The 25,097-nt window shown below is 55.2% G+C and overlaps 1 protein-coding gene and 1 long non-coding RNA gene across 7 annotated transcripts; one reads left to right on the top strand and one right to left on the bottom strand.

Moving 5' to 3' along the window:
- Positions 1 to 143: 143 nt before the first annotated feature.
- Positions 144 to 6,085, top strand: LOC109570294 (uncharacterized). 2 transcript variants are annotated; one of them, XR_002182446.2, is made up of 2 exons: positions 144 to 616; positions 2,057 to 6,085. It is a non-coding gene; the product is annotated as an uncharacterized lncRNA (long non-coding RNA). The 2 variants fall into 2 exon arrangements; XR_011560864.1 differs by having other exon boundaries at positions 258 to 1,421.
- Positions 1,564 to 25,097, bottom strand: NADK (NAD kinase). Of its 5 annotated transcripts, none has more exons than XM_019976119.2 (12): positions 24,936 to 25,097; positions 15,741 to 15,962; positions 14,146 to 14,229; positions 10,931 to 11,060; positions 10,575 to 10,683; positions 10,376 to 10,461; positions 9,396 to 9,498; positions 8,891 to 9,045; positions 8,639 to 8,738; positions 8,405 to 8,574; positions 7,737 to 7,819; positions 5,629 to 7,309 (listed from the first exon to the last, which is right to left on the bottom strand). In XM_019976119.2, exons 2-12 carry the CDS (start codon positions 15,911 to 15,913, stop codon positions 7,129 to 7,131), a joined length of 1,374 nt encoding a protein of 457 aa, XP_019831678.1. In that variant the 5' UTR covers positions 15,914 to 15,962; positions 24,936 to 25,097; the 3' UTR covers positions 5,629 to 7,128. The 5 variants fall into 5 exon arrangements, with proteins under 5 accessions (XP_019831680.1, XP_019831678.1, XP_019831679.1 ...); XM_019976120.2 differs by lacking the exon at positions 24,936 to 25,097 and adding an exon at positions 24,432 to 24,746; XM_019976121.2 differs by lacking the exons at positions 5,629 to 7,309; positions 24,936 to 25,097 and adding an exon at positions 1,564 to 1,808.

Below are 25,097 nucleotides of genomic sequence, written 5' to 3'. Positions count from 1 at the left end.
TTGGTATCCTCCGGGCCGTACCAATTCAGCCCAGTCAGGGGTGATGCTTCTGGGAACCGCCCTCCCCTTGATAACTTCCAGGCCGTACCACCGCGACCCAGGGAGCGGCAAGTTCGTGGAGGAGCCGACCTATAAGCTGGCTCTGAGTTTTGGTTTCAAGAGACAGAAATTTCAGGCTCAAGGAGCCTCCCGTAGAAGAGGAAAGACAAAGGGACTGTCCTAGCTGAGGAAGCCAGCAACGGAGGTGCTCTAGGGGCAGCTAGAATCCAAGGCCACGCCCCTCACGAGGACGCTGGTTGGCTGAGTTTGGGGAGTTCCACCAGGGGGCGTGGCCTTGGCCCAAGTCTCTGAGGGGCTTCAGTGGGACTGTCTTGCCTGCGTACGCGCCCCTACCCCCACCCATCCCTGGCACCATGCGCAGCATCTTCCTGGCCCGGTTTTCCTCCTGGCTTACATTATTAATTTTTAGCAAAAAAAAAAAAATTTATTTTTAGTCGTGCCACACTGCTTGTGGGATCTTAGTTCCCGAACAGGGATTGAACCCAGGCTCTTGCAGTGAAAGCTAGGAGTCCTAGCCACTGGACTGCCAAGGACTTCTCTCCACTTACTTTTAAAGGTAATTTTTAGGAGCGAGGTTACTGCTAATGGGCTCTTCTTCCTCTTCATTTTAATATTTATTTTTATTTGTCTGTCCTGGGTGTTAGTTTCCGCATGTGGGACCTAGTTTTTGAACCCATGCCGTCAGCGTTGGAAGTTTGGTGTCTTGGTCAGCCGCCAGAGAAGTTTCTAATGGGCTCTTCTTAAGGCCTACTTAAAAAAAAGTATTTATTTCGGTTGCACTGGGTACGTGTTGCTGTCCGGGGGCTTTCTGTAGTTGTGGCGAGCAGGGGCTACTCTGTTGCAATGCGTGGGCTTCTCATCGTGGTGGCTTTTCTTGTTGTGGAGCACGCATGGGCCAGGAGCATGGGCTCCAGTAGTTGGGTGCACGGTTTTTAGTTGCTCTGTGGCATGCAGAATCTGTCCGGACCGGGGATCAAACACGTGCCCCAGCATTGGCAGGTGGATTATTATCCGCTGTACCACTAGGGAAGTCCAAGGCCTATTCTTCTTGTCAGACTTTCATATATTTAGCTTCATATTGTTTTAAAATTAATAGTTTCTCCTTTAGATCTTGGCCAGAGGGTCAGTTAATGGATGGTGGTATCTGCCTACCTCTGGCGTCTACAGGCAGGGTTTGGGCCACGAGGTGCAGGGGAAGGGTTTTCCTTGGGATCCTCCAGAAGGTATGACTGGAGGAAGGGCCTGGACACCCCAGGGGTTGGTCAGGGGCCTGGGCCTAAAATGCAAAAAAGAAGCAAAAGTGAAGTTCTCTTAACATCTGTATCTCGGAGCAGAATATGACACCTTCATCATCCCTAAAAGTGAGTATTCAGGACACTGAACAAAGTTTATAGGGTAGATTTTCCTACTTTGCACACAACTCTGAGATGCTTGATGACTGCCCAGCAGCACTGGTTGTTGCTGGTCAGTGAGTTACTTGTAGTCAAATAATTTCAAAAGCAATTGTATGAAAAGTAGCAAAAACTTTATAGCCGAGTCTTTCTTACATTTTATCTGAGACAGTTCATTTTAACAATTCTGAAATGATGTTGGAGTGCCAAGTCACCTTCCCCTCTTGGGCTGGCCACTCCAGCACAGAGGACAGTGTTACCCAGGCCTTCGACCATTGCTGGAGTCTTTGCTCCATGGTCACACTTCCAGAGTTTGTATCCTGCCCCCTTTTCTTTGTCCTGTTAATGATTGTTCACCTAAAACAAAGCAAAAAAACAGCCAGTTATTTTAACAGAAAGTCACGTTTGTTTCCCTTGTGGCTCAGCTGTTAAAGGATCCACCTGCAATGTGGGAGACCTAGGTTCGAACCCTGGGTTGGGAAGATCCCCTGGAGAAGGGAAAGGCTACCCACTCCAGTATTCTGGCCTGGAGAATTCCATGGACTGTATAGTCCATGGGGTTGCAAAGAGTCGGACACAACTGAGCGACTTCCACTTTCTTTCAGGTTTGTTTGGCAGCAGCAAAGAATTATAACTCAGGACATGCAACTGTGATAACTACATGCAAGTCTGGTAAAGCAGAGAGAACATTCTTTTACAAAGGAGGAAGGGAAGTTGTTATAAACAAGAAGTCCATTAGAGGAAACATTGGAGTTTAAATAAGGTGGCTTCTCATTGGCTGAGCCGTTGCCAGGCAGGGAGATCTGCCGGGTGGTGGCGGTGAGATGGCTGTTCTGGCCACAGGTGCTGGGACTCCCCTCCTCTCTGGTTCTGTGTGGACACTGGGGGTACATGCCTGAGGACTTCCACCTTGTCGCCTCCCAACTCCATTTTAGTTGAGGTGTCCCTTGATTAATTTTCAGATAATTCTCTAAATGTTTGCAGGAGACGTGGCTTTGCTGCCTGTGAAGGTCTTTGTGTGACTTCCAGTATCAGAGAAGCCACAGCAAGGATCTGAGTGGTTTTACCAATGTTTGCTGGAGTTTCAACTTACTCAAGAAGTGGAGTTTGGGGTAAAAGACAGTAGACTGACCAGAATTCTTCACACCCTTGTCAGCTTCAAATATGGCCGTTTCAGCCTGTTTGCTTATTTGCAAGTTAGATACAATACCTGTTAGGAAGTTGTTCTTATGAAGGAGCCCTAGCTGACCCCCCTGCCCTGGCCTCGATCCTTGAAACATCCGGCACAGCCCCTTCCCCCGCATCCCCCATGGCATGCTGGTGTCTGCTGGGCCCTCTCAGTCCTTCCCCACTGCCAAGCTGGTCCCCTGCCCCCTCTCACAGGCTTGACCTACATCCGTATCTTGGTCTGAAGTGATGGCTACAGTCAGGTGGGCCCAGAGGAGCCCATGTTTCCAGGGAAACATGAGATAGCAGCAGATGTGGACCGGTCTCAGGAGCCCACAGGGTCCTGAGAACTGGATCATGATCCATGGGTGGGAGAATGGGTATGGGCCCCCCACCTCCAACCTCCAGACCCACTGCCAGCACTGACCCACATGATGTAGCTTCCAGGACTCCCATCCTGACCACAGCCCCTCCAGGGCCATTTTTGATCACTGCACATTAGGCCTCAAGGTGTCTCTGTGTTGCACACCATCCACATTTGTTAGGCCTCACCACACCTTGGGGTGCTTCTGGGCACCTCTGCTGGCCTCCCCTAATTAGACATTCTGGAGGAGGGCAAGTGGAGTGGTCAGTAGTGAGGGGTCACCAGAGCTGCCAGGGCAGAAGGGGGCAGAGGCTCAGACCAGGGACAGGTGGCCCTTGGGCACCCAAGGCATTGGGATCTGAGCCTGTTCTAGGTGTCTGAGGGTGGGGGTATCCTAGGACGTGGTCCCCTGGGAAAGGATTTCACAGATCTTAAGTACAATGCCAAGCGTGTGGGCCTTCAGACCCAGCTAGCGGGTAGGGCCTGGACGGGGAGCCCCACCATCAGATGAGCCCACTGGGGTCTGCCTGGGCCTGAGCTGGGCCCCTGGCCACCCCAGGTCCCTTGGCTGTAGGGAGTTGGGGCTTCCGGTACCTTCCTGGGTATTTCCTTTTAGGCTCTGGGACGCTCCCTCGGGATGGCCAAGCAGCCCTTCTGGATGCTGCCCCTGGTCCTGTGGGTCCACTCACCTGCCATCCTGGCCATCACCTCAGCCAGTTGCGCCTGGGGAGCCAGGTTTCTGTCTAGTATGGGCACTGTGCCTTGCATGTGGAGGTGGGGGCAGCTGTAGCCACAGCCGCTAGGGCCTCTGGCTCGTCCTGACTGGCAGGTGGGGAAACAGGGGCAGCACCACTTTGGCTGCCCTTTGGGTACCCTTTCTACACACCCAGTGGCATGACCGCTGCCCTGGCTGACCCCCCCAGTCCCCACCTTGGCCTGACCCTGGGACTCAGCCTCTGAACTCCATGGGGGTGGGAGGGGACATCTGAAAGTTGCCCACCGGACCCCAGGGCTGCAGGTGGCCCCCTTGCGGCTTCAGATCAGCGTCCAGGAGTGTCCTGGGGACCCAGGGGCCTAACCGAGCTCCCAGGAAGTCTAACTGAGGTCAGGCTGTGCATATGTCCCCAAGGCTGCCTGTCCGGAGCTTCTGGGGGCGAGAGGCCCTCCCCATAGGGTGCCCAGACCAGCCCTGAGTGTCCTCTGTCGGCTCCTTCCTCCTTGGCCTCGCCCACCCTGACCTCACCTCTTCCACCAAATACTCTGGTGTTTCCTGGTTTGGACACAGCCCAAGCTCCAGCCTGGCCCTTCTGGGGTGAAATGTGCCAGCAGTGGCCGATTCCCTGATGTGGTGACTCAAGTACCCCCACCCCTGTCCCTAACACCCCCTTCCCAACTTCTCTGGGCTCCTCTGACAGGCCCCCGACCCCCACAGGGCTCCATCTCTACAGCAGCTCCCCCTCCCAGTTGGCACTCTGGCAGACTTCCAGTGTCCTTCTAGCCAGTGGCTCCCAGGTGTGGGAACCTCAGCAGGACAGCCCTGGCCCAGGCTGCCCCGGGGCAGGAACTGCTGGACATGGAGCCTGATCTGAGAGAGAAGGGAGATCGGCTGGATGGGTGCCCAGCACTGAGGCCTGGGAGGAGGTCCAACAGGCCAGGAAAGGCCACCATCCTGACAGTTGGGATCTCTGAGGGACCAAAGGCCTGAGCCCAAAGAAATGCCCTCCTATCCTGCGGCCTCTGTGCCTCCAGTTCCCCACCCCCTTCCATGTGCTCCACAAAGCCTGAAAGGTCAAGGTTGAGAGATCAACAGCCTTAGACAAGAATGGTGACCCTGCAGGTGGTGCCTGTGCCAACAGAGCCTGCACCTGCAGTCCAAAAACCCCGGCCAGTGGGCTGACTCCTGCCCTCAAGTAGATCCTCTGCTCCCGGAGCAGCAGGGCCCAGCCTGGGGTCTGTGCATGCTCAGCTAAGTCCACAGAAACTTGGGCTCTGACAGCATGCCCACCCCATTGCCCACGGACACAATGGCTTCCAGGCAGATATGCTGGCCACCAAGCCCCACTACAGAGGAGATAGCAGAGGCCTCACAGCCATTGAGACTCCCAGGCAGGATGGGGTCATGCTCCCACGTGTGCCTGGATGCGAAGGGAACCAGGGAGGCAACCGCACACACATGCCTCTGACCAGAATGAGCAGGCCCTGGGCTGCTCCGCTGCTGGGGCAACCACTGCACCTGTCCTATGCTAGCCTCGCAGCAGTGCCCATAAAGTACCTGTCACAGCTCCCAGGCTCCAGCCCACAAGGCTGTGTCTGTGTCCAAAGTACCTGCTCAGGCTCCTGGCAAAGCCTGGCCCTGCCTAAGCCCAGGCCCAAGAGGGGGAGGCCCAGAACCAGAGAGGGGACCATGCGCCCACTGGCCTCCATGGGGCACCCATGGCCCAAAGCTTGGGCTCCTCCGGCAGGACAGGCCCAGAAGCCTGTCCCCAGGACGTGACGGGTGAGGTGCTGCTGGAGTATGACCCCCCCCCACACCCTACAAGTGTGCCAGGGGTAGCCTCAGTGCATCTGGACTCCCCAGGCCCACCCACCCCTCCGTGTTTTGGTGTTGGTTACAAAGAACCAAATAAAGTTTTTGCTAAACCCCAATTTTTAAACAAGTCTGTTTATTGAAAGAATCTGAAAATAGTAATAAGGCTTTCAACATTTAACAAATTTCAAGATATTAACAATATGAAACATTAAGAATTTACTTCAAAAACCCAAAGTTTCCTAGGTCATTCCCCCTCGTTCTGCAGGACTTGGTCTGCACCTGCTCTGTTGTCTGAATGTGTGACCTGCGTTCTGACCACTCTTCTGGAGCTAAAGCTGGGGGTGTCGCCCCCTCAGCCTGTGGGAGGCCTGGTGGGCCACCCTCTATGCTGGAGCTTGTGGGCAGAGGGTAGGAGCCCATCTCCATCCCAGCACTGGCTGAGCTGCCCAGACAGCCACGTGGGTGGACAGCACTCAACAGACATGTGAACAGTGGCCACGGTGCTGAGGCTGCAGGGCCAGCCCTGGTCCAGATGGGCAGAGCTCAACCTCCTGGCCCCTGGCCCTCCAGAAGTGAGTTCGAGAACGTACAGGTCCTCCATCCTTTCTGGCCAATTTCACAGTTGAAAATGCAGCTCAGAAAGAATATGGTTACTCAAAACCAGGTCGCCCATTAGGCACCAGTAACCAGAGGCCCACTGACCACAACCCTCACCAGACTCCATGCAGGCCCAGCCCCAGGCGGCCGGTCAGCCAGCAATAGAGGCATAGGGGCTGGAATGACAGACGTGCCCTCAAAGCCAGGCCCCTTGGGAGAAGCCAGAGCAGCAGCAGTGCCTTCCCGGCCCACCAAGTGCCAGACCCTCTGAGCAGAGCCACCCAGCTCTCTAGATGGCCACTTGGGCAGCACAGAATGGTCCCACTTCACAGCACAAGCCCTCCCGCAGAAATCTCACAGTGTGTACAAGAAAATCTGTACGTAAGCACTCTCAGAAAAGTTTAAAAGAATCTCTAAAAAGTAGACACAGGATTGAAAACACCTTCCAGGGTGGGGAGGCACGCCCCTGCTTCCCGAGGAATGTGTGTGGTCCAACCCCTGCCTGCCACGGCATCACCGGAAGCAGGGAGGAGACCAGGCCTGGGGACCGAGGCAGGAGGCCCGGCAGATTCAGGATGAACGCCGAGCTGGGGAGCGGCTCTCGGCACAAACTCCCCACAGTGGCTTTCAGGGACGTTGTGACGCTGAAGGGAGATTTTTGGCCGTGAGACATTTATTTTCAAGACTGTAGGATAGACCCGTTCATTCTGATCCCCTCTCAATTTCAACAGACTGATTTGTGGAAGTTTGCTGACAAGGAATCACAAGGAGCCCACCACCCAGCTCAGCAATCCCCAACTGGACTGGGCTCTGACTGCTTGCCTGGTGGGTGTGCCTGGGCTGACTTCAGAGCTTGTGTGGCCTGCTCACTGGCTTGCTTAGAAATGCAGAAAAGTCAGATTTAAAACGTTAAAAACAACTGATCTGGTCGACACAAGGCAGACTGCAGGCCCTTCCTCTGGCCAGAGACAAGTGGTGCAGGGCCTGTGATGTTCACAGAGCACAGACAGGGCACCGGCCTAGCTCCCCGCTCGCTCCTCCCCACCCTCCTCATCCGCGTCCTCCTCGTCCTCAGGGAAGTGGGCCTGCTTCTTCCGCACATTCCAGTGCAGACACTGCGCCAGGCTCTCGAACCAGTCGCTCACGGGGTCGCGAACGCAGATGGAGGGAAGAGGGTAGCAAGAGGTCGTGATGCTAATGCTGCAGCAGAAAGGAGATGAACATAGCCCCTCCTGGAACTGAGCCCCTTCATGGAACTGAGCCCCCTTGCCACCCACTGAGCAGGACCCTCGACAGCCTGGCTGGTGGACCACCTCAGCTCTGGTTGTACCATCTGCCGTGCAGCCTGGCCCCATGTCCTCTGATGTCACGGGCACCTGGCCATTTTCCAGTCTGGCCCTGAAGACAGCCAGGCTAGGGGCTCAGTGGTGCTGTTGTGCCCCCCAGGACAGAGCCGTGGACCCCCTCACTCCACCCAGGTCCGTGAAGAGGAGACCCCCAGGGCAAGGCGGTGGGAAGATAAGGAGCAGGTGCAGCTGGCAGGGTGCCATCACCCAGACAGAGGTCCACAGCTTACAGCCACCCTGGGCCCACCTGCCCTGGCCACTGCACCCCACAGTCCACACACCTGTCTCCGTGGCGGATCTCCTGTCTCTTTCGTCCATCGAAAGACACCCATGCAGTGTTCCTTGCCTCTGGTGACAGCATGATCTGAAGAGTCAAGCAGCACACATGTAGGGGGCTCAGAGGACTCGCAGATGCATTCTGAGCACAGCTAAGTGCCACGGACCCCACCCTGGGGCACAGCAACGGCCAGGAGAAAACCTCATAGGCAACACACTGCCCACCACATAAAAAGGTCAGCTCCAGGCCGTGAAGTCACTGCACTATGCGGATACCAACCAGAGGGTACAGAGGCCCACAGGGCACAGAGGCCTGGAGCTGTGTCCGTCAGACGTAGCCCTGCCCGCCAAGGTTCACACTAAGGACGTGCTGGCCCGGGGTGGCCTGTAGCAGGGAGCTCGGCCCAGGGAAAGAAGAGGTGGATGTGGAAGGGCAGTCAAACACCAGAATATGGCCCCAGGGACGTGCCAGGCAGCAGTGGTTAATTGCCTGAGGGCCTCCCCACCCCGACTGTCCCCACCCACTCAGGCTGAGAGCCCCGCCCCGCCGACCAGACCCTCTGGGGCACAGGACACATGACGAAAGGCCAGAGTGGACAAAGTCCCTCCCGCCCCCAGCAGGGCAGGCAGACAGCCCCAAAGGGCTCCAACAGACAAGGGTGGGGGCTCTGACCTTCAGCTCAACCCCCGCGGGCACCACAATGGGCCGAAAGGACAGCGAGTGGGGGCAGATGGGTGTGACCATGATGGCGGGCACGTTGGGGTGGATCATGGACGCCCCCGCGGCGGCCGCATACGCCGTGCTGCCCGTCGGGGTGGAGACGATCACGCCTGCGGGACAGGCTGCAGGTAAGGCTAGGGCACTGCCCCCACACCCCACCCCCGGGCAGGTCCGATGCCCACCTACCATCGCCCTGTACTGTGGTGATGAGGTGCCCATCCAGGTAGACGTCCACGTTGGACAGGTAAGAGGAGGGGCCTCTGTCGATCACCACCTCGTTCAGGACCTGGGGGTGAGGGCACCACGCACTGAGCAGGCAGGGCAGCGTGTGGGCTGCTCCCAGGCTCCCTAGGAGGTCCAGCCCAAAGCCCCTGCCCTGCACCCCCTGCCCGAGGGCAAGGCCCGGCACCTGGTGGGGGGAGGGGCAGGCCCACAGACCTGGTACTGCACAGCCTGCTTCCCAACCTCCACGTCCAGGCCTGCAGCCAGCACCCCGTTCTCGCTGATGCCATTAGGGACGGCCACCTTCTTCCCTCGGGGCTCCTTCACGACCCTGACCTTCAGCCGGCTCCGGAGAACAACAGCTGCGTTCCCTGGAGGCCAGCAGGGGTCACACCCAGGGAAGTCAGCAGGTGGGGGCAGTCATGCCACAGAAGAGGTACCCGCTCCCTTGACCAGGGACCCCCTCCCATCTTCACACAAATGGAGGGCGACACCCTGGGCTCCTGTGGAAATCAATCCATTGCTGCGTGACACAGATGGCAGCTGAACTGTGGTGGCTTCAGCTCCTCTCTGAGGACAAGGTGTCGGACCTTCAGAATCAGAGTCCTCTGAGCCCCAAACACTCAGTGCTGTTCTCAGCATCATTAAAAACCTCCCAAACCAAGCAGGATGACTATCCCACATGGGAACTGCTCTCAGGCTCAGGAACATTCCAACTCACCCTGTATCACCTGAGTAACTTGCGACTGAAAGTTCTCGAAGTTGAAGGGGGTCAGGAAGCCCAGGGAGCCCAGATGGAATGCCATGACTGGAGGCACGCTACCCTGCGAGCCAATGAGACAGGTCACTTGTTGGCCAGTCCACGTGGAAGGCATGCGAGCACTAGCCCAGATGGACCTGCGCCTGGATGGTCCCTGGGAGGGCTGGCGGGTGGGGGCAGGGGGGCGGTGCTGACACACAGGGCACAGGGTCAGCCAGAAGCCTGGGAGCCAGGAGAACAGCTGGAGAGCTGACGAGAAACGGGGCAGGGGGACCAACTGCTGGCCACAGAGGACAGGACAGAGGAAGGCGTGGCAGGGCAGGACATGGGGGCTCTGACACACAGAGACCATGCCCAGCAGGCTTGGGAGGGCAGTGAGCCCCCACAGAGATGCCAGGCAAGAGCACAGGCAGCCGGGGCAGGAAGCCTAGGGTGGGACTCAGGTCCCACCAGGTGGCTCTGCAGCCACTTCCGCCGAGAAGGCTCCCAAGGGAGAATGAGAGCTCTGAGCATGTGGGACATCCCAGGACCCTCAACCTCGGCCTCTGCCAACCGCTACTGCCCCAGGCCCTGCTGGACTCCACCCTCCTGCCCAACTGGCTCCGTCTCACTCCCAGGTGTTGCTCTAGGGGCCCGCCCGACCTCCTAACATACCCTGGCAAGGTCCCTCCCCCGCAGATCCCTGCCTTCTGCAGCCTCCACAGTCCCTCCCCCACCATACCTCCCAGTCAGCCTGGGGCTACTGCTCTCACCTGCCCCTGACTTTGGCCCCCTCACTCAGCCCACATGCCAGCTCTCCCAGGGGTCACCCTCCTCCCAGCCCAGCCCCTGGGCCCTCATGCGCCATCAGCTGGCCTGGCACAGCTTCCAGCACCCACAGCAGTCCCAGTTCCATGTCCTATCACCTGCAGCCCTACGGCCTCAGGCAACTAGGGCCTCACCTGGAAGAGGGAGGAAGCGTATAGAAGGGTCCCGTCACCCCCCAGGCAGATGATGAGGTCGATCTGATTGGAGATGTCATCGTAATCTGGAAGACACAGGAGACGTCAAGCACCCCAACTGCTGGGCACGGGGCAAGGCAGGGGTACCAGAGGTCCCGCCGGGTTGGAGGCAGCACCTTGCCACCCAGGGACAACTTGCCTTCTCTGAAGGTGCAGAACTTCCTCTTCACTGGCCCAAAGTGATCATCGCTCAAGAGGGCGGGGTCTTCCAGAACCTTCTTCTCCACATACACGATCATGTTGTTCTCCTGGAAGGACATGGTGGCGTCAGCCCCACCAGGAAGACAGGTCAGGGCGCTGGTCTTCTAGAAGCCTCCTTCTGCGTCTCAGGCTTTTCTGATGGGGTCAGGGGAGAGGGGCACGATTCCTCTGTCTCTCAGATGCAAAGTGCCTTTGTTGTGCTCACAGTACACACTTCTGAGCTCCTGTGTCTGGCTTACGAAGCCTCCTGACTTGAGCAGATGGGAAGAGAGCCTGGAGCCCGTCCCCACTCACCTCCATCAGGTACGCGCAGAGCTCCTTGAAGGGCTGCAGCAGGCTGGCGTCCCGGATCTTCTTGATGACGAGGACACTCTTCGGGGACTTGTTCCATGTCAACCGCTGGCTGGCAGGGTCTTGGATGTGCCTTAGAGGGGAGAGGAGCACTCACGTGGGCCCCAGGCTGACCTGCTGGCACCTGCACAGTATGGAGACCCTCCCCATGCCCGGCCGTGCCCCTGCCTGAGGCCCCTTCGGGACGAGGCCGGCCCGGGGACCTGCTCAGAGGACGTCCCACGTGCACCCAGACCAGCCAATGGAGACTTGGGCTGCCGCTGACCCAGGTCCACACGGCTATGTGACCAACTCAGTGGACCCTCGCCTCCACAGTAAAAGCCTCTTTTAAAGCCAGTGGTGGGATCTGGAGCAGTGAGACTGTGCTGTGTGATTTCAATCGCGAGGACATGTCACCACACGTGTCCAGGACCCTGATATGCAGAGGACTCTGGTGACGACGATGCGTCAGTGTAACTTCATTGTTTGTCACACATGCACTGGCTTCGGGGATGATGACAGCGGGGAGGCTAGGAGGAGTGCAACAGGGAGCTCTGCGCCTTCTTCTCACTTTTGCTGTGAACCCAAAACTTCTCAAAAAATTAAAAAAAAAAACACAAAAGAAGTCAGCTGGGCCTGCCTGCCAACGACAGCTCCAAGAGTCCCTTGGCACCCAGCCTCGGTCACCGGGTGCAGGGCCTGGTATGGTCTGTGGGCAGCAGGTCCTCCCCCAGGGGCAGGGGTGTCCAAGGCCGAGCCCTCACGTGGGGGCGGGCCCCCAGGCAGCACCTCCGCCTGTTGGAAAACAGCCCTGAGGACTGCAGGCCATGGAAACGGCCTTTCTGACGCAAGTTCCCCAACCAAGACACTTGCTCCAGATCATGCCCCATGGCCGGTGCCTCCCTGAGAACCTGTCAGCCCCACCAGCAACTTCCCACACCATGATGCCAACCACTAAACAGGTGGTGGGTCCCTGGCTGCAGGCTGTCACTGACTGACCATCACTCACCCTCTCCAGGCGTTTCTGCAAAGGAGGGGATCACTCATGGCCCTCTGCCAGCATCTCTGCCAGGCTGGGTCACACGCGCAGCTTGGCGGAGGGTGGTGCTGGGTGCCCAGCATCTCGGTTGTGCTTCACTAACGGCGGAAGTGCGATGCACCCCAGCCCCCCCAAGACTCCCCAAGTGTGCACTGGCACCATAACCCCACTGTCTCCTCAAAACTGAAAGCAAAACATAAAGTAAAGTGACTTGCTAAAAGCTGCATAAAACAAGTGCAGAGCTTCCTAAAATGAAAACTCAAAGCAAACAAGCTGTATTTGACCTTACTGATCACACCATCCTCTTGTCCAATCGCCTCTAACAGCAAAGCGGCCAGACCTCAGACAACTGCTCCTCACCAGCTGGCCGCTGAGCTCTGCCGCCCAGGGCAGTCAGGACGGGCCCTGTCCAGCTGCAGACAACAGTACTGGGCTGCGGAACTGGCTTGGCCCATGGGAGGGGCTTACACGTGGAGGGCGGGCACTTGCAGGCCTCTCGTCACTCCACCTGGCCCTGGGCCTAGAAGGAGGGCAGATGGAAGTCTGCCTGGTTGGTGAGGTAGACGTTGAAGCCCCCTCCCCACTGACCAGGCAGGTGAGGCTCACAGCCCCTCCAGATCTGTGAGTCAGCCATGCCCAGCCAGAGCCACTGTAGTGCCATCAGCTCGGTCTTGGGCGCCAACTGGTCACTCAACTTCCTGTTGGGTCATTGCAAAGAGGGATACTGACCCCTCCCAAGGAGGATCTGGGTGCCGGATAGCTTAGCCAGACACCCAGCGAGCCACAGTTTCAAAAGCTGAAGGCGTCAGATACTAGTAATTCCACACGTTTCAACATAACAGAAAACACGCACTCATTGGTGAGATATGAGACAACCAAGTAGAAGATAAGACTCTCGTAATCAGCTCCTCTACACTGTCAGGGGAGAAGTCAGGTTAGCACACAACCCCTGCCCCTGGCCAGGCTGTAGGAGAGGCAGGGACCACACGGGTAAGGGATCCCACCCTACCAGGGTGCTCAGCCCATCTGACTGAGCTGAGCCAGGGCCAGGGGGCAGAGAAAGTTGCTTGCTCAGCCCTTGACACTCTGGGGCACCTGCTCCTCTGCCTGGAGCACCCCACAACCCCACCTGACCTTGGGGAACAGCTCAGATGCCGCCCTGAGACCCCACCCAAGGGCTGTGAGGGCAAAGCACACACACCTGGGCTGCTGTGGGCTGGGCAGGGCGGCAACAGCCAGTTATGGTTGGATGGCCAAGGGCCACCAGGGTGCGCTGAGGCTGGGCTGTGAATGACGAGGAGGGTGCGGCAGTGCAGGGCTGGGACACAGGGAGGGGGGGTCTGGGCAGCCAGCAAAGGTCACACAGGGCGGGCACACAGCAGGGTGCAGCCAGGCGAGGGGTTTGGGGGGCCAGCTGCTAGTGTGGCTGCTGTGCTGGGTGTGGGCCTTGGCCTACCCCCCATAGAAGTTAAGCCTCCACAGCTCCCTCGAAGAGGGGGCACAGATGGTCTATGCAGCGGGCAGCCCACCACCAGGCCTGACAGCAGAGCTGGTTGGAATTCTGCTGCTTCCTCACCAAGCTCTGGTGGCCGGAGCCATTTGCGTGTCTTCTCCCTGAGACAGAACACACAGAGCCAGCAGACGACAGCCCCTCTCTGGCATGTCCAGTGCCAGGAGGCGGCGCAGGACAGGTACAGAAGACAGCCTAGGCCACGTGTCTGCGAAATAACCCAAACTGCTTAGTTTTTAACTAGTTTCTCAGGTGGTGGGTGTTGCTAAAATGCAGGGCTTATCTTAAAACAAAAAAAGCCATGCCCACAAGGCGGGACTCAAACAAGTCAACTCAGATTTTCAAAAAACACCTCAGATTTTCAAAAAACACCAGCTGACATCTCTGCATTTCAACAGTAATGAAGAGAAACACATGTGAGTCACCAGATGCATCAGCATGCAATACACTATTTTTTCTCCTTGAGTTTTTCCTGTTGAAGCTCCTATGGCCCGAGGAGCAGGCCCCACCACCTTCTCATCCTTGGGAGTTGGGGACATTGCCACGTGGCTGCCAGGCCCATGCCCTGCTCCCCGGAGCATCAGAACCTCCCATAGCTCCCCATCCCCATGGAGCCCCCCGTTGACTCACATGATGGTCTGGGGATTCTGCAGCACGCAGGCCTTTGGTCCAAACGTGGTCACTGGGCACGGCCCGTGCAGGGAGCGGGTCCTCCTGTGGGAGAGGATGCAGGGCGGGCCCTCAGTCGCTGAGAGACACGCATGCAGACGAGGCACTGACTCTCAGACTCTCTGCCATCTTCACTCCAACAGCCTGAGCATCGCCATCTGCCAGCACCCGAGCAACGGTCCCAGAACACTCACCTGATCCCCAGAGCTGCTCTGAGGGCAACATGCTGTGGCACTGCCCTCAGAGAGGGCTCCCAGAAACTCCTTACAACAAAGGACCCAAACCGGGGCAGGCACCCGGGCCCCACCCTAGAAAAAGGGGATGTACCATGGGGCTCGGGCCTGCGGCTCTGAATTCTTGTCCAGGCAAGTCTACTTGAGGAGCAGTTGTTGGGCCTGTCCTTGGGAATTAAGACCTCAGATACCATCCCCCAGCCATCCAGGTTCTAACAAAACGCCCATGCTGAGTTGTACTGTCGACGAAGAAGACAGCACTTGAGTGGCTCAGCATTTCCAGCCACAACTGAATCACAGGGCACCGTGGCCAGCACACGTCCCAGGGATGACACCGCTTGGTGACTTTCCCTGTCCTCCCCTCAAGGTCCAGCGCCGGTCCTTGGGAGCCATGTGGATGCCCCACGGAGACAGGGTGGAGGTGTGTCCTCCCTCACGCAGAGTGCCAGCTCCAGAGGCTTTGTGGTCCTTTTGGTTATTTTTTTTTAATTTTTGGCCACACCATATGACTTGTGGGATTTTAGTTCCCTGACCAGGGATGTATGCCACCTCCCCACTGGACCACAGGGAGGTCCCCTCATGGTCCCTTTCTGCACCAAAAATACTGGCACAAAGACAGCCAAACACAGATGGCAAACTTGCTTTCGTCTCTGCCCATCTCAAGGCTCAACAAACGCCAAATCCCCACACGGACAAGGCAGATTTCCTATTGTCTCGTGAAGGGCAGCCAAGCCCGGGAGAGTTGGTCTGGTCAAGGGCTCCCCCAACCCCCCAGCTCAAGAACATGCAGGAGCGGCCGCCGGCCACGGCCTGGCCTCTGGGGAAAGGCTGTTCACAGCAGGTTTCTCTAAGTCTGCATCACAGTCAACCTTTGAGAGCAGCCACCTCTGACCTGCTGCCACTGAACCAAGTTCAACGTTCTCTGAAGCAATATTCTCTGAAGGGAAAGGGTGGGAACATCCCACCCCGCAGAGCCGGCAGCCGAGGTCACCCGCCCGCCCACTGACTCTGACACAGGAGGGTGACACAGCTATTCACATGGCAGCTTCTCAGGCCCTGCACCCATGGCAGTGCTGGCTAGGACAGCTTCGCCCTGGACTTGAGTGACGTTCACATGGCCGAGGCCGGCACAGCTTCCCCACCCCTCACTGTGTGCCCAGGGCCTGGGGCCACCCTGGGCGGCACCCCCACACCTCAGCCTCCACAGTGAGGACAGGCATTAGGGCGGGGGGGTTGGCTGGGAGTGCCCTCTGGGAGGCCATGCCAGCCAGCACAACCCCCTCCTGCCTCCTGAGCACCCCCACAGGCCCAGGAGGCCAGTACCTGAACTCTCGGGCGCTGGCCAGGACAGGCGCGGCCGACAGGCTGCGGGACTTGGCGCGGCCCCGGAGTGGGTGCCCCAGGCCCCAGTCCTCATCCCCATGGCACGCGGAACAGCGGTACGAAGATGCCTCTGCACTCGGCTCCTTGTTCCCGTTGACTTTTTCTTGTTCCATTTCTGCAATTGATGGATGTGGAAGACTTTGGCCCGAAAACCCAGGATGCCTTGATTTAATAAAATAAATATTATTATTGTTTCAATAAAATAAAGTAAAGCAATGTACACACACACCTACACCCCTCATGAGGTAAAATGGCTGAAATCTAGCCTACCCAGTCTGGGAAGTCTGTTTTCATCCCAAAGGCACTTAACAACTCCGGAATCTACCTGTGGTTTTCCATGAATCCAGAGGGCTGGGAGTCCAAGAGTGAGGTACCAACCAGCAGCCTAGCACGCAGGCACATGGTGGGACCTTGATGAGAGAATTAACGGTCACACGGTACCTCTCATCCAGAAAAGGCTGGGTGAGCACGACTGAAGACCAACCATGGGCACACACTGCACCCTCGTCCTGCAAACAAAGCCACGCTTTCCTCTAGTGCCGATGAAACACTTGCCCAAACTGACTTATTTGGTCCTCAAAAAAAACTTCAATTTACAGGAGCTTCATCTCCCAACCACACGCAGTAAAGCAGGAAAAGATGGAAGCAGACACAAAACAACAGTCCTCGACCAGCTGGGAACATCTCAACTTCCTCCTAAGCCACTGAGGGCTCATAACCGCACCCATACCCATGTGATGCTGCAGCCAAGAGGGAGCGCGAGCCCGATCCACGTGCCCATCCAGACCCACATGATGTTACAGCAAAGAGGGAATGCAGGCCGGGTCCACATGCCCACCCAGCTGCCCCCAGGTCCTTGAGAACAGCGGTCAGCAGCCAAGGCCTCGTCAGAGAGCCAGAGCAGGAATCAAACGAGCCTAAAAGAAGTGACAGAAATACGGCAGAAACCAGAGCGCCGACAAGTAGAAAGAGCAGAGCAGAGCTTGGGCAAAAACCACATGAAGAAGCCAGTTTGGATGACGGTGGAAAGAGCTACACTCTGAGAATTTGGGCCGAAAGGTCATTTTCTTAGGAAACCACTGACTAACGGGAGAGGCCTGGCCTTGCTGCTGGGGCCATGGGACCTGCCCATCCTCCCGCTCAGAAAGGCCCAGCAGCTCAGCCTGCCTCATGGCTCACAAAGCCCTGAGGACAAGGGAGGGGAATGGGGCAGGACCACAAGGCAGGCGCGGACATCAGAAGGGACAGCGCAGGGGCCACAGAGAAGCCTGGGGCCTCTACAACGAGGCCAAAGGTGAGGGCCCCTGAGTCCCCTGCCTCCGCACGCACTTTACAATCACATCAGGACCTTGCGAAATACTAACTCCCACACCGGACCCAGACCAAAGGCTCCAGCAGTCATTAAAAACTCCTGAGCCAGGGCATTCCCAGGTGGCTCTGTGTTTTCAATGCCAGGGCCCAGGTTCGATCCCTGGTCAGGGAACTAAGATCCCCCAAGCTTTGTGATGCGGCCAAAAAAAGAAGAAAAATAAAAGAAAGAAACTGAAGCTTAGTGCTACTAAGATATAAGACATGTAAGGATGTCGTTGGCAAAAGGAGAGTGAGCCTTACTTCCAGCTGTAAAGTCAGTCAGTCACCTAGTGTAGCACGTACCATGGTGACTCCAGTCAGTGATACTGTTGTGCTTATTTGAAAGGTGCTGAGAGGGAAGGTCTTCAAAGTTCCCATGAGAAAAAAGCCTGGTGATTAAACGTGGTGACAGACTTGCTGTGGTGGTCACTTCACCACACATACAAATACTGAGTCACTAGGTTTCACGTTCTACCTCACTTTCCAAGCACCACGGACACAACTGAAAGGAAACAAGTCAGGGCAGAGACATACCATGTGCACAGACCAGAGAACACGATATCGTTAAGATCTCAAGTCTCCCCAAGCCCAGCCTTTTCTATCAGAAGTAACAAGCTGATTCTAATATTCAGCTGGAAACTGGAAACGTAAAAGGACCGAGAATAGCTCAAAAAAAAAAAAGCCCTGTTGGAGGACTCATGCTACCGGATCTGATGACCTGCTATAAAGCTGCCGCAACCAGACTGTGTGGTACTGACACAGAGACGTACACGTAGACAGAGGACGCAGACGACAGTCAGGGCTTCTCAACAGAGGTGCCGAGGGGAGTCAACAGGAGAGGACGACCGTTCCTCCAGAACGTTCCAGGTAAATTCCACAGCCACACCCAACACTATGAAGTTCAGTTCTCCTCACAAGTTGGCAAAGGTCAGCTCATGATGGATCATACACTTAAATGTAAGAATAAAAGCTATAAAACTTTCAAAAAAAAAGCACTAGACAAAATCTTCATGGCTATGAATTTGGCAAAGATTTCTTAAACAGGATACAAAAAGTACAAAGTTTAAAACCTGACAAACTGAATTTCACTAAAACTCAAATCTTGTACCCTTCGTAAGACACTATTAAGAAAATGAAAATATAAACTGACAAAAATCTTAATGAAAATATGAGATCGACCAAAAAATATTTGCTAAATGTATATATGACACAGAACTTGCTTCCAAAATATATAAAGAATTATTAAAGCTTAGTAAGAAAATAACTCAATTAAAAAACAGGCCAAAGATACCAACTTTGGGCAACTTCCCCAAGATACATTGATTGCATCTTGAAAAGCACATGAAAAGATGCTCAACATCCTTAGTCACTGGAGAAATGCAAATTAAAACCAGGAGACATCATCTCACACCTACGGAGAATGGCTAAAATGTAAGAAAACTGACCACGCCAAGTGTCCCAGAGCCTGGGGAGGAAATGGAACCCTCAGACAGTGCTGGTGGAATGAAAACGGGGCAACCAGTTTGGAAAACAGTTTGGCGGTTTCTTAAAATGTTAATTAAGCATGGTTCCGCCATCTGCTACAGCCCTTCCACTCAGACATTTACCCAACAGAAGAGAAAGCATGGCCATACGACTTGTCGAGACACCTCACCCGTGACACGACCATCCCTCAGATCTGTGCTCAGATGCCACCTGCTCAAGAGAACAGGTGCCTCCCGCTCCCACCCACTGGTGCCCAGTTCCTTTCTTCCGCAACCCTGACCACTACCTGCTGCCCAGTTCCTCTTCAAAGGGGTCTGACTTCCTCACAGCCCGAAGAGCGACGCTGCAGAAACTCTGCCACCTCTCGGGCCTGACTTCACGTGATCACTACTGGCCAAGGGGAGATGACGTGCTGGCAGCTAACAGTTCAAGCCTAGAGCTCGGGGACATGCGGGGCTGGGCTCTGTCAGCACACGGTAACGCTGACAACCATAGAACCAGACAGGCTCTCAGGACTGAACCCGGGGCACACCAAATGGAGGGGTCTGGATAAGAGTCTGGGGGAATCCTGGAACACTTAGTGGAGGACACAAGAGTGCTAGGGTGCTGGGACGGAGAGCCTGCGGCGGCCTCAAGTGCTGGGAGATGAGGACAAGACCACCAGCTGTGGGGTCGGATGGGAAGGGGGCAGAGTGAGTTCACGAGTCTGGCCACACAGAAAGGTCACGATGCCTGAAAGGACACAGGACAAAGTCGCAAGAAATACAAGAAGGCAGGTTTGGGCTCAGTTAATACACAAAAGCTATGTACACGTTTCCCTCGTTTCAGTAAAAACTGCCCAAGATAAAAACACAATCACTAACCTCATTGCTTGCCTTCTCTTGCTGGCCCTGCCCTGACTGTCCCACTCATGTATATCACTTAATCCCCAAGAGGACCCCACAAACTGCTGTAATGGACCATGAATTCACAACTTTAAGAGGAAATATTGTTTAAAAAAAAAAACAAAAAACTTGCTTTAAGCTGTTACAAGAGGCCTGGTAGTGGCTTCACTCTGAGACCTGGAAAAGGGGGTTGCAGAGGGTGAGATGGTTGGATAGCATTACCAACTCAGTGGACATGAATCTGAGCAAACTCCGGGAGATAGTGGAGGACAGAAGAACCTGGCATTCGGTAGTCTATGGGGTCACAGAGTCAGATATGACTTAGCCAGTCAACAACAATAACATAAAGAATAGCTGTCACAGTGTAGGAGTGTAGATGCTTACCCTGGCCTAGGACAACCAGCCACAGGGAAGAGCAAGCCAGGGAGGCCAGGATCATAGTGCGGGAGCGTGAACACTCACTCCAGGTCAGGATGACCATCGAGCAGCAGACCCAGCGCCCACACTGCCAGGCCCTGTCCAAGCACTTGACTCAAACTGTCTGACTTGTCCTCGCAAGGAGCTGCGTGGGGGTGTCCAGGAGACCAAAGCCCAAGGTGACACAGTGAGGAGGGCAGAGCTTGTATCTGGGCCCCTGGCATGACCTCACTGATACAGACGATGCGACCCAGCAGAAAGGCCCAGGGTCCTGGGAGAAGAGAGGACCCTTCCCGCCTCATGTTCTGCAAAAGAGGCCTTTGATGTAGCCCCTCCTGAATGACAAAAAGGTTCTCTCAGGGCACACACCCCAGCCTCCAGTAACACGTAAGATCAAGAGACAATGATTATAGGCAGTGATGTCAGAACCCTGGCCAAACAGAACGTGAAGACCACTATCCTGGTGCTGCATCAGCTGCAAGAACTTGAAACCTGCTTGCCAGGAAAGCGAAAAGTCTAAGTTGCTTAGTCGTGTCTGACTCTTTGCGACCCCATGGACTGTAGCCTGCCAGGCTCCTCCATGGAATTCTCCAGGCCAGAATACTGGAGTAGGTAGCTGTTCCCTTCTCCAGGAGATCTTCCCAAACCAGGGATCGAACCCAGGTCTTCTGCACTGCAGATTCTTTACCGTCTGAGCCACCAGCCTGCCTTAAAGCCAGCTGAGCCTGCAGGTGATGCGGCGATCCTAGGACTGTGTGGAAAACTCTACCATCCCAAGAAAACACAGAAATAACTATCCAGTTAGAGTAGTACAATCCTGAGAAGGTGTGGACGAAGATGCACGTGATATGGTAATCCTAGGAGGGTGTAGAAAATTCTATCACCCCAAGAAGACACAGAAGCAACTATCAAGTTAGATTACTATAATCCAGTTAGATTACTATAATCCTGAGAAAATACAGACAAGGAAGTAATTAAATCCTACGATGCTGAAATTTTCGTCTTATAACTGATTATATAATCATTGGATTTTTACATACTTTGTTTGCTATTATGGACAATATATTCATTCAAAAGATCAAATCATTCTTCAAAATAATTCTCATCTAAATGGCTGAGATGAATTTATGTCTGTTAACAATGTTTCAAATGCTGCCCCATCCCCACCAGGGACCTCCACCTACAAGCAGTGCAGGACCTTCTGAGCTGCTCACTGACCAGGCCCAAATTTCTCCAACAGCCGCTCAACCGACCCTGGGACAAGTGCTGAGATGTCATTTCTTCTGCAGCTAAGTATGCCAGTGATGCCGTCTCAGCTTCTACCTGCAGTTTAAGAATTACATCCACTGACTCTCAGCGTAATGCGTTATTTGATGCATCCTCAACACGGACACAACATAGAATGCTTAAAAAGGATCGATCGACACCAAGTGGGGCGTATCTCAGGAACGCAAGGCTGGCTCAGTCAGTGTAACCCATCTCACATACACCAACTGATGGGCAAGAAAGTGGAAAAAATTCAACACCCAACGATGGTAAAAATTCTCAGCAATTAGGAATCAAGGGTAACTTCTTCAGCTTGGTAAGGAGCACCTACAAAAAAGCTACCACTATATTAACTTGATGGGGAAAATATAAGACTGGGAGCCAGGCAAGGATGTCTGTTCTGACCACCCTTAATCAGCATAGTTCTGCATGTCTGAGTCACGGCAACAGGCAAAGAAGGTAGTCTGAAGTTAGAGACGGTACACTCTACAGTCACCAAAAAAACACTTGGATGAAATATAACAAAATACACAGAGGACTTGTATGCTGAATTGTATTTTAAACACCCTGATGAAAGAAATCAAAGAAGATGTAACTGAGAGACGCCCTTAATCATGGATCAGAAGACTCAATGCAGCAGAGATGTCAGTTCTCCCCACATTGATCTACAGGGTTAGTGTGATTTCTACACAAATCCCAGCAAGATTTCTTGGTAGATACGGCCAAGTTTATTCTAAAATGTATGTGTAAAAAGCAAACACCCTTTTTTTTTTTTTTAAAGAAGGATAAAGGGAGATGAGTGACTCTGAAGACTTCTCTTTAGCTGTAATAGTCAAGACTGTGGCCTTGGGGGAGGGCAGATACAAGTCAATGGAGAAGAGAGAGCCCAGAAACACAATTACACAAACACACTCGATTAATTTTTGACAAATGTACATAAGCAGTTCAAGGAAGGAAAGACAATTTTTTCAACAAAGGATGCTGGAGTCATTCACATCTATAGGCAAAAAAAGTAAACCTCGGCCTAACCTTCACACGTGACACAAAAATTAACTCCACGTAAACTAGAAAGCCTTCATAATAAAATACAGAAGAGGGGATTCCCTGGTGGTCCAGTGGTTAGGGCTGCAAGCTTTCACTGCTGAGGGCACAGGCTTGATCTCTGGTCAGGGAACTAAGGTCCAGCAAGCCACATGGTATGGCCATGAATAAATACACAAATAAATAAAGTGCAGGAGAAAGTTTTGGGGACCTAAAGTTAGACAGAATCTTTTTTGTACACGATATAGAAAGCACACTTCATAAAAGATAAAAAAAAATTGGTAAACTGGGCTTCTTAGAAACTTGCTCTGTGGAAGACCCTGTTAAGAAACACCCCCCCCTCCCCAAAATCAAGCCATAGACAGAAAATATTTTCAAACTAGATATCCAACAGAAGATCTGTACCTATAAAATAGCAAAAACTATCAAAATTCAACAGTAAAAAACAGACAGTCCAATTAGAAAGTGGACAAGAGATGACTGGACAGATGAGATGCACCCATGGTAAAGAAGCAGGTGAAAAGATGCTCCATGCGATGGGCCAGAAGGAACTGAAACCACAATGAGATGCCACTGCACACTGACCAGAACAGCCAGACAACTCAGCGCTGGAGAGGTCGCAGAGCAACGCCTGCTCACACACCACCCGGGACCAGAACACGGCCAGACACTCTGGAAAGGGCTGACACCATCTTATAAAAACTAAAAACTAAACAGACAGCCTAGCAAGTCCACCTGGGCATTCACCCCGGAGAAACACTGATGCTCACAGAAAAACCTGCACCTCAACATTCACAGCAGCTTTTAATTTGCAGCAGCCAAACACCACAGACAGTCCAAGAGTCCCCACTGGTGAGTGCGCCAGGCCATCAGAGGGAGTGGACATGGACTCCGAAACCAGCTGGGTGACCCCAGGCTGACTGCAGGGCAAGGAAGTCAGCCCCCAGGCTGACTGCAGGATAAACCCTCCCATTTACACAACTCGCTTTTCATTCTCTTTCTTTCTTTTTTGGGGCATACCACGCAGCATGTGAGACCTTACTTCTCCACCAGGGCCCCATGAAATGGAAGCTCAGAGTCCTAAGCACTGGACCACCAGGGAAGTCCCTTACATGACTTTCTTGACATGACTAAACACAAGCGCATGGAGAACAGATCACTGGTGGCCAGGGAGTGTGGGGAGCCTGGGGTGGGCTCCCTAGGTGACACCAGCTCTGAGTCTGTGGTGGCAGCCACACAGCTGTGCCCCGGGAAAGTGGTGAACCCCAGCAAGGGGTGTGACGGACGTGCCAGGGTTCACGTCACTGTGCCACGGATGTGGGGATAAGTGCAGGCGTTCCTCTGTATTGTTTTTCACAACTTTCTGGGAGTCTAGAATTATTTCAGTTCATTTTCAAAAAACATCCGCACTGGGAAGTTTTAACAGAAAAGTGCTGGAGCATAATAACCAAGATAAAGAACTTCCCCAGGAAGAAAGGAGACACATTGTGATGCCCATAAGTAAAAGTCACACACACAAATATAAACATAACATGACGCCTAGTGCAAGCTCTCAACATACACCTGCTCAAATACTGAATGAAAAAGCAAAGTTTATCCCTCCTTAACACTGAGGCAATAAAAGGTACCTATTAAATCTCCCCTCTCCCGCCGGCAGGTGATGCCCAGTGCTGGCCAGGACCTGACAAAACTGGGCCCGCAGAGGGGCAGAGCCTGCTGGGCGGAAGAACAGGATCAGAGACGCGAGGGGGCTCCAGGGGCTCCCCTGGGAGATCTCGCACGCGCTTGGGCTGAAGCAGGTATTTGCACACCTAGCTCCCTGCACAAGAGCCCGCCTCCGGGCCACCTTCACCCAGTTCCTCTTTTCGCCAACAGTCTACACACGCATTTGCCCGGCCCCACGCACTGAACTCTGGGCTGTACGACAGCGGGTCGGGGAGACATCGCAAACGACAAGCCGGCAGCCCCGCCCGCAGGACTGGGCCCCGTGCCCAGTCGGTCAGCGCCTGGGGGGTGGCCCGCAGCCCCCGCAGAGAACCGACCCCTCCCGACCGGCCTTCCTTCCAGCCCGGCCCGGGGTGCCCCGTCCACCCCCGGGGCCGACTCGGGCCCATCCCACGCCCACCTGAACTGCAGGCCCAGGACACCTGGGCACCCGAGCCCCAGGGCCGTAGCCCGCCTACCGCACCTGCGGGTCCCTGTCCTCGTCCTCGAGTTCCCGCAACGGGGCAAAGGTCACGGCCAAGCCCAGGGCGCCGTCCAGCAGGAAGTGCGTACGTCTGGGCTCAGGCCCGGTCCCGGGCGGGTGAGGAGGATCCACGAAAACCAGAGCGCGCCGGACGCAGAGGCAGAGAGACCGGGGGCTCGGACCCGGCTCAGGCGGGCCAGCCGCCGGCCTCAGGGGTCGTCGGCTGGGCGCTGGGTTCCGAGCACAGAGGCGCTTTCCGAGGATGAATACCGCGACGTGGACCCCTAACTGACCGCCCCGCGTGAAGGCCGGGCCCGCCACCTCGTTCGCAGCGCGGTCGCGGGGGTCGAGGTCTGGCCACCCGGACACCTGCGCCGGCGCCCGGGGCAGTGTGTGGCCAGTCAGTGGGCAGGGTCGTTCCCGCCCCGCCCCCAAGACCCTGACCCCACGACCCCGACCCTACGACCCCGGGCAGAAGGCCGGGCCGAGGAGACGCGAACTCACCGTTCGCTGCCCCGGGAGCCTGCGGGGCCGTCTCCTCGCCAGGCCACACCCGCGCGTCCCGGCGCCCCGCCGCCGCTCGCCGTCACTAGCCGGCCCCTGGAGCCGCGGCCGCCCCCTGCCCCATGGCCGCCTCCGGCCCCGCGGCCACCCGGCCCGCCGAGC

Source organism: Bos indicus, chromosome 16, assembly GCF_029378745.1.
Source record: "Bos indicus isolate NIAB-ARS_2022 breed Sahiwal x Tharparkar chromosome 16, NIAB-ARS_B.indTharparkar_mat_pri_1.0, whole genome shotgun sequence".
NCBI classification, from domain to species: domain Eukaryota; kingdom Metazoa; phylum Chordata; class Mammalia; order Artiodactyla; family Bovidae; genus Bos; species Bos indicus.
Note: the sequence above shows the minus strand (reverse complement) of the source record. Positions and strands in the feature narration are given on the sequence as shown.

Coding starts and splice junctions, on each gene's coding strand:
- NADK (XM_019976119.2), bottom strand. CDS start 15,913: ATGGAACAAGAAAAAGTCAACGGGAACAAGGAGCCGAGTGCAGAGGCA. Junction 14,230..15,740: donor GCCAGCGCCCGAGAGTTCAG/GTACTGGCCTCC, acceptor CCTCTCCCACAG/GAGGACCCGCTCCCTGCACG. Junction 8,739..8,890: donor AGCAGGCTGTGCAGTACCAG/GTCTGTGGGCCT, acceptor CCTCACCCCCAG/GTCCTGAACGAGGTGGTGAT.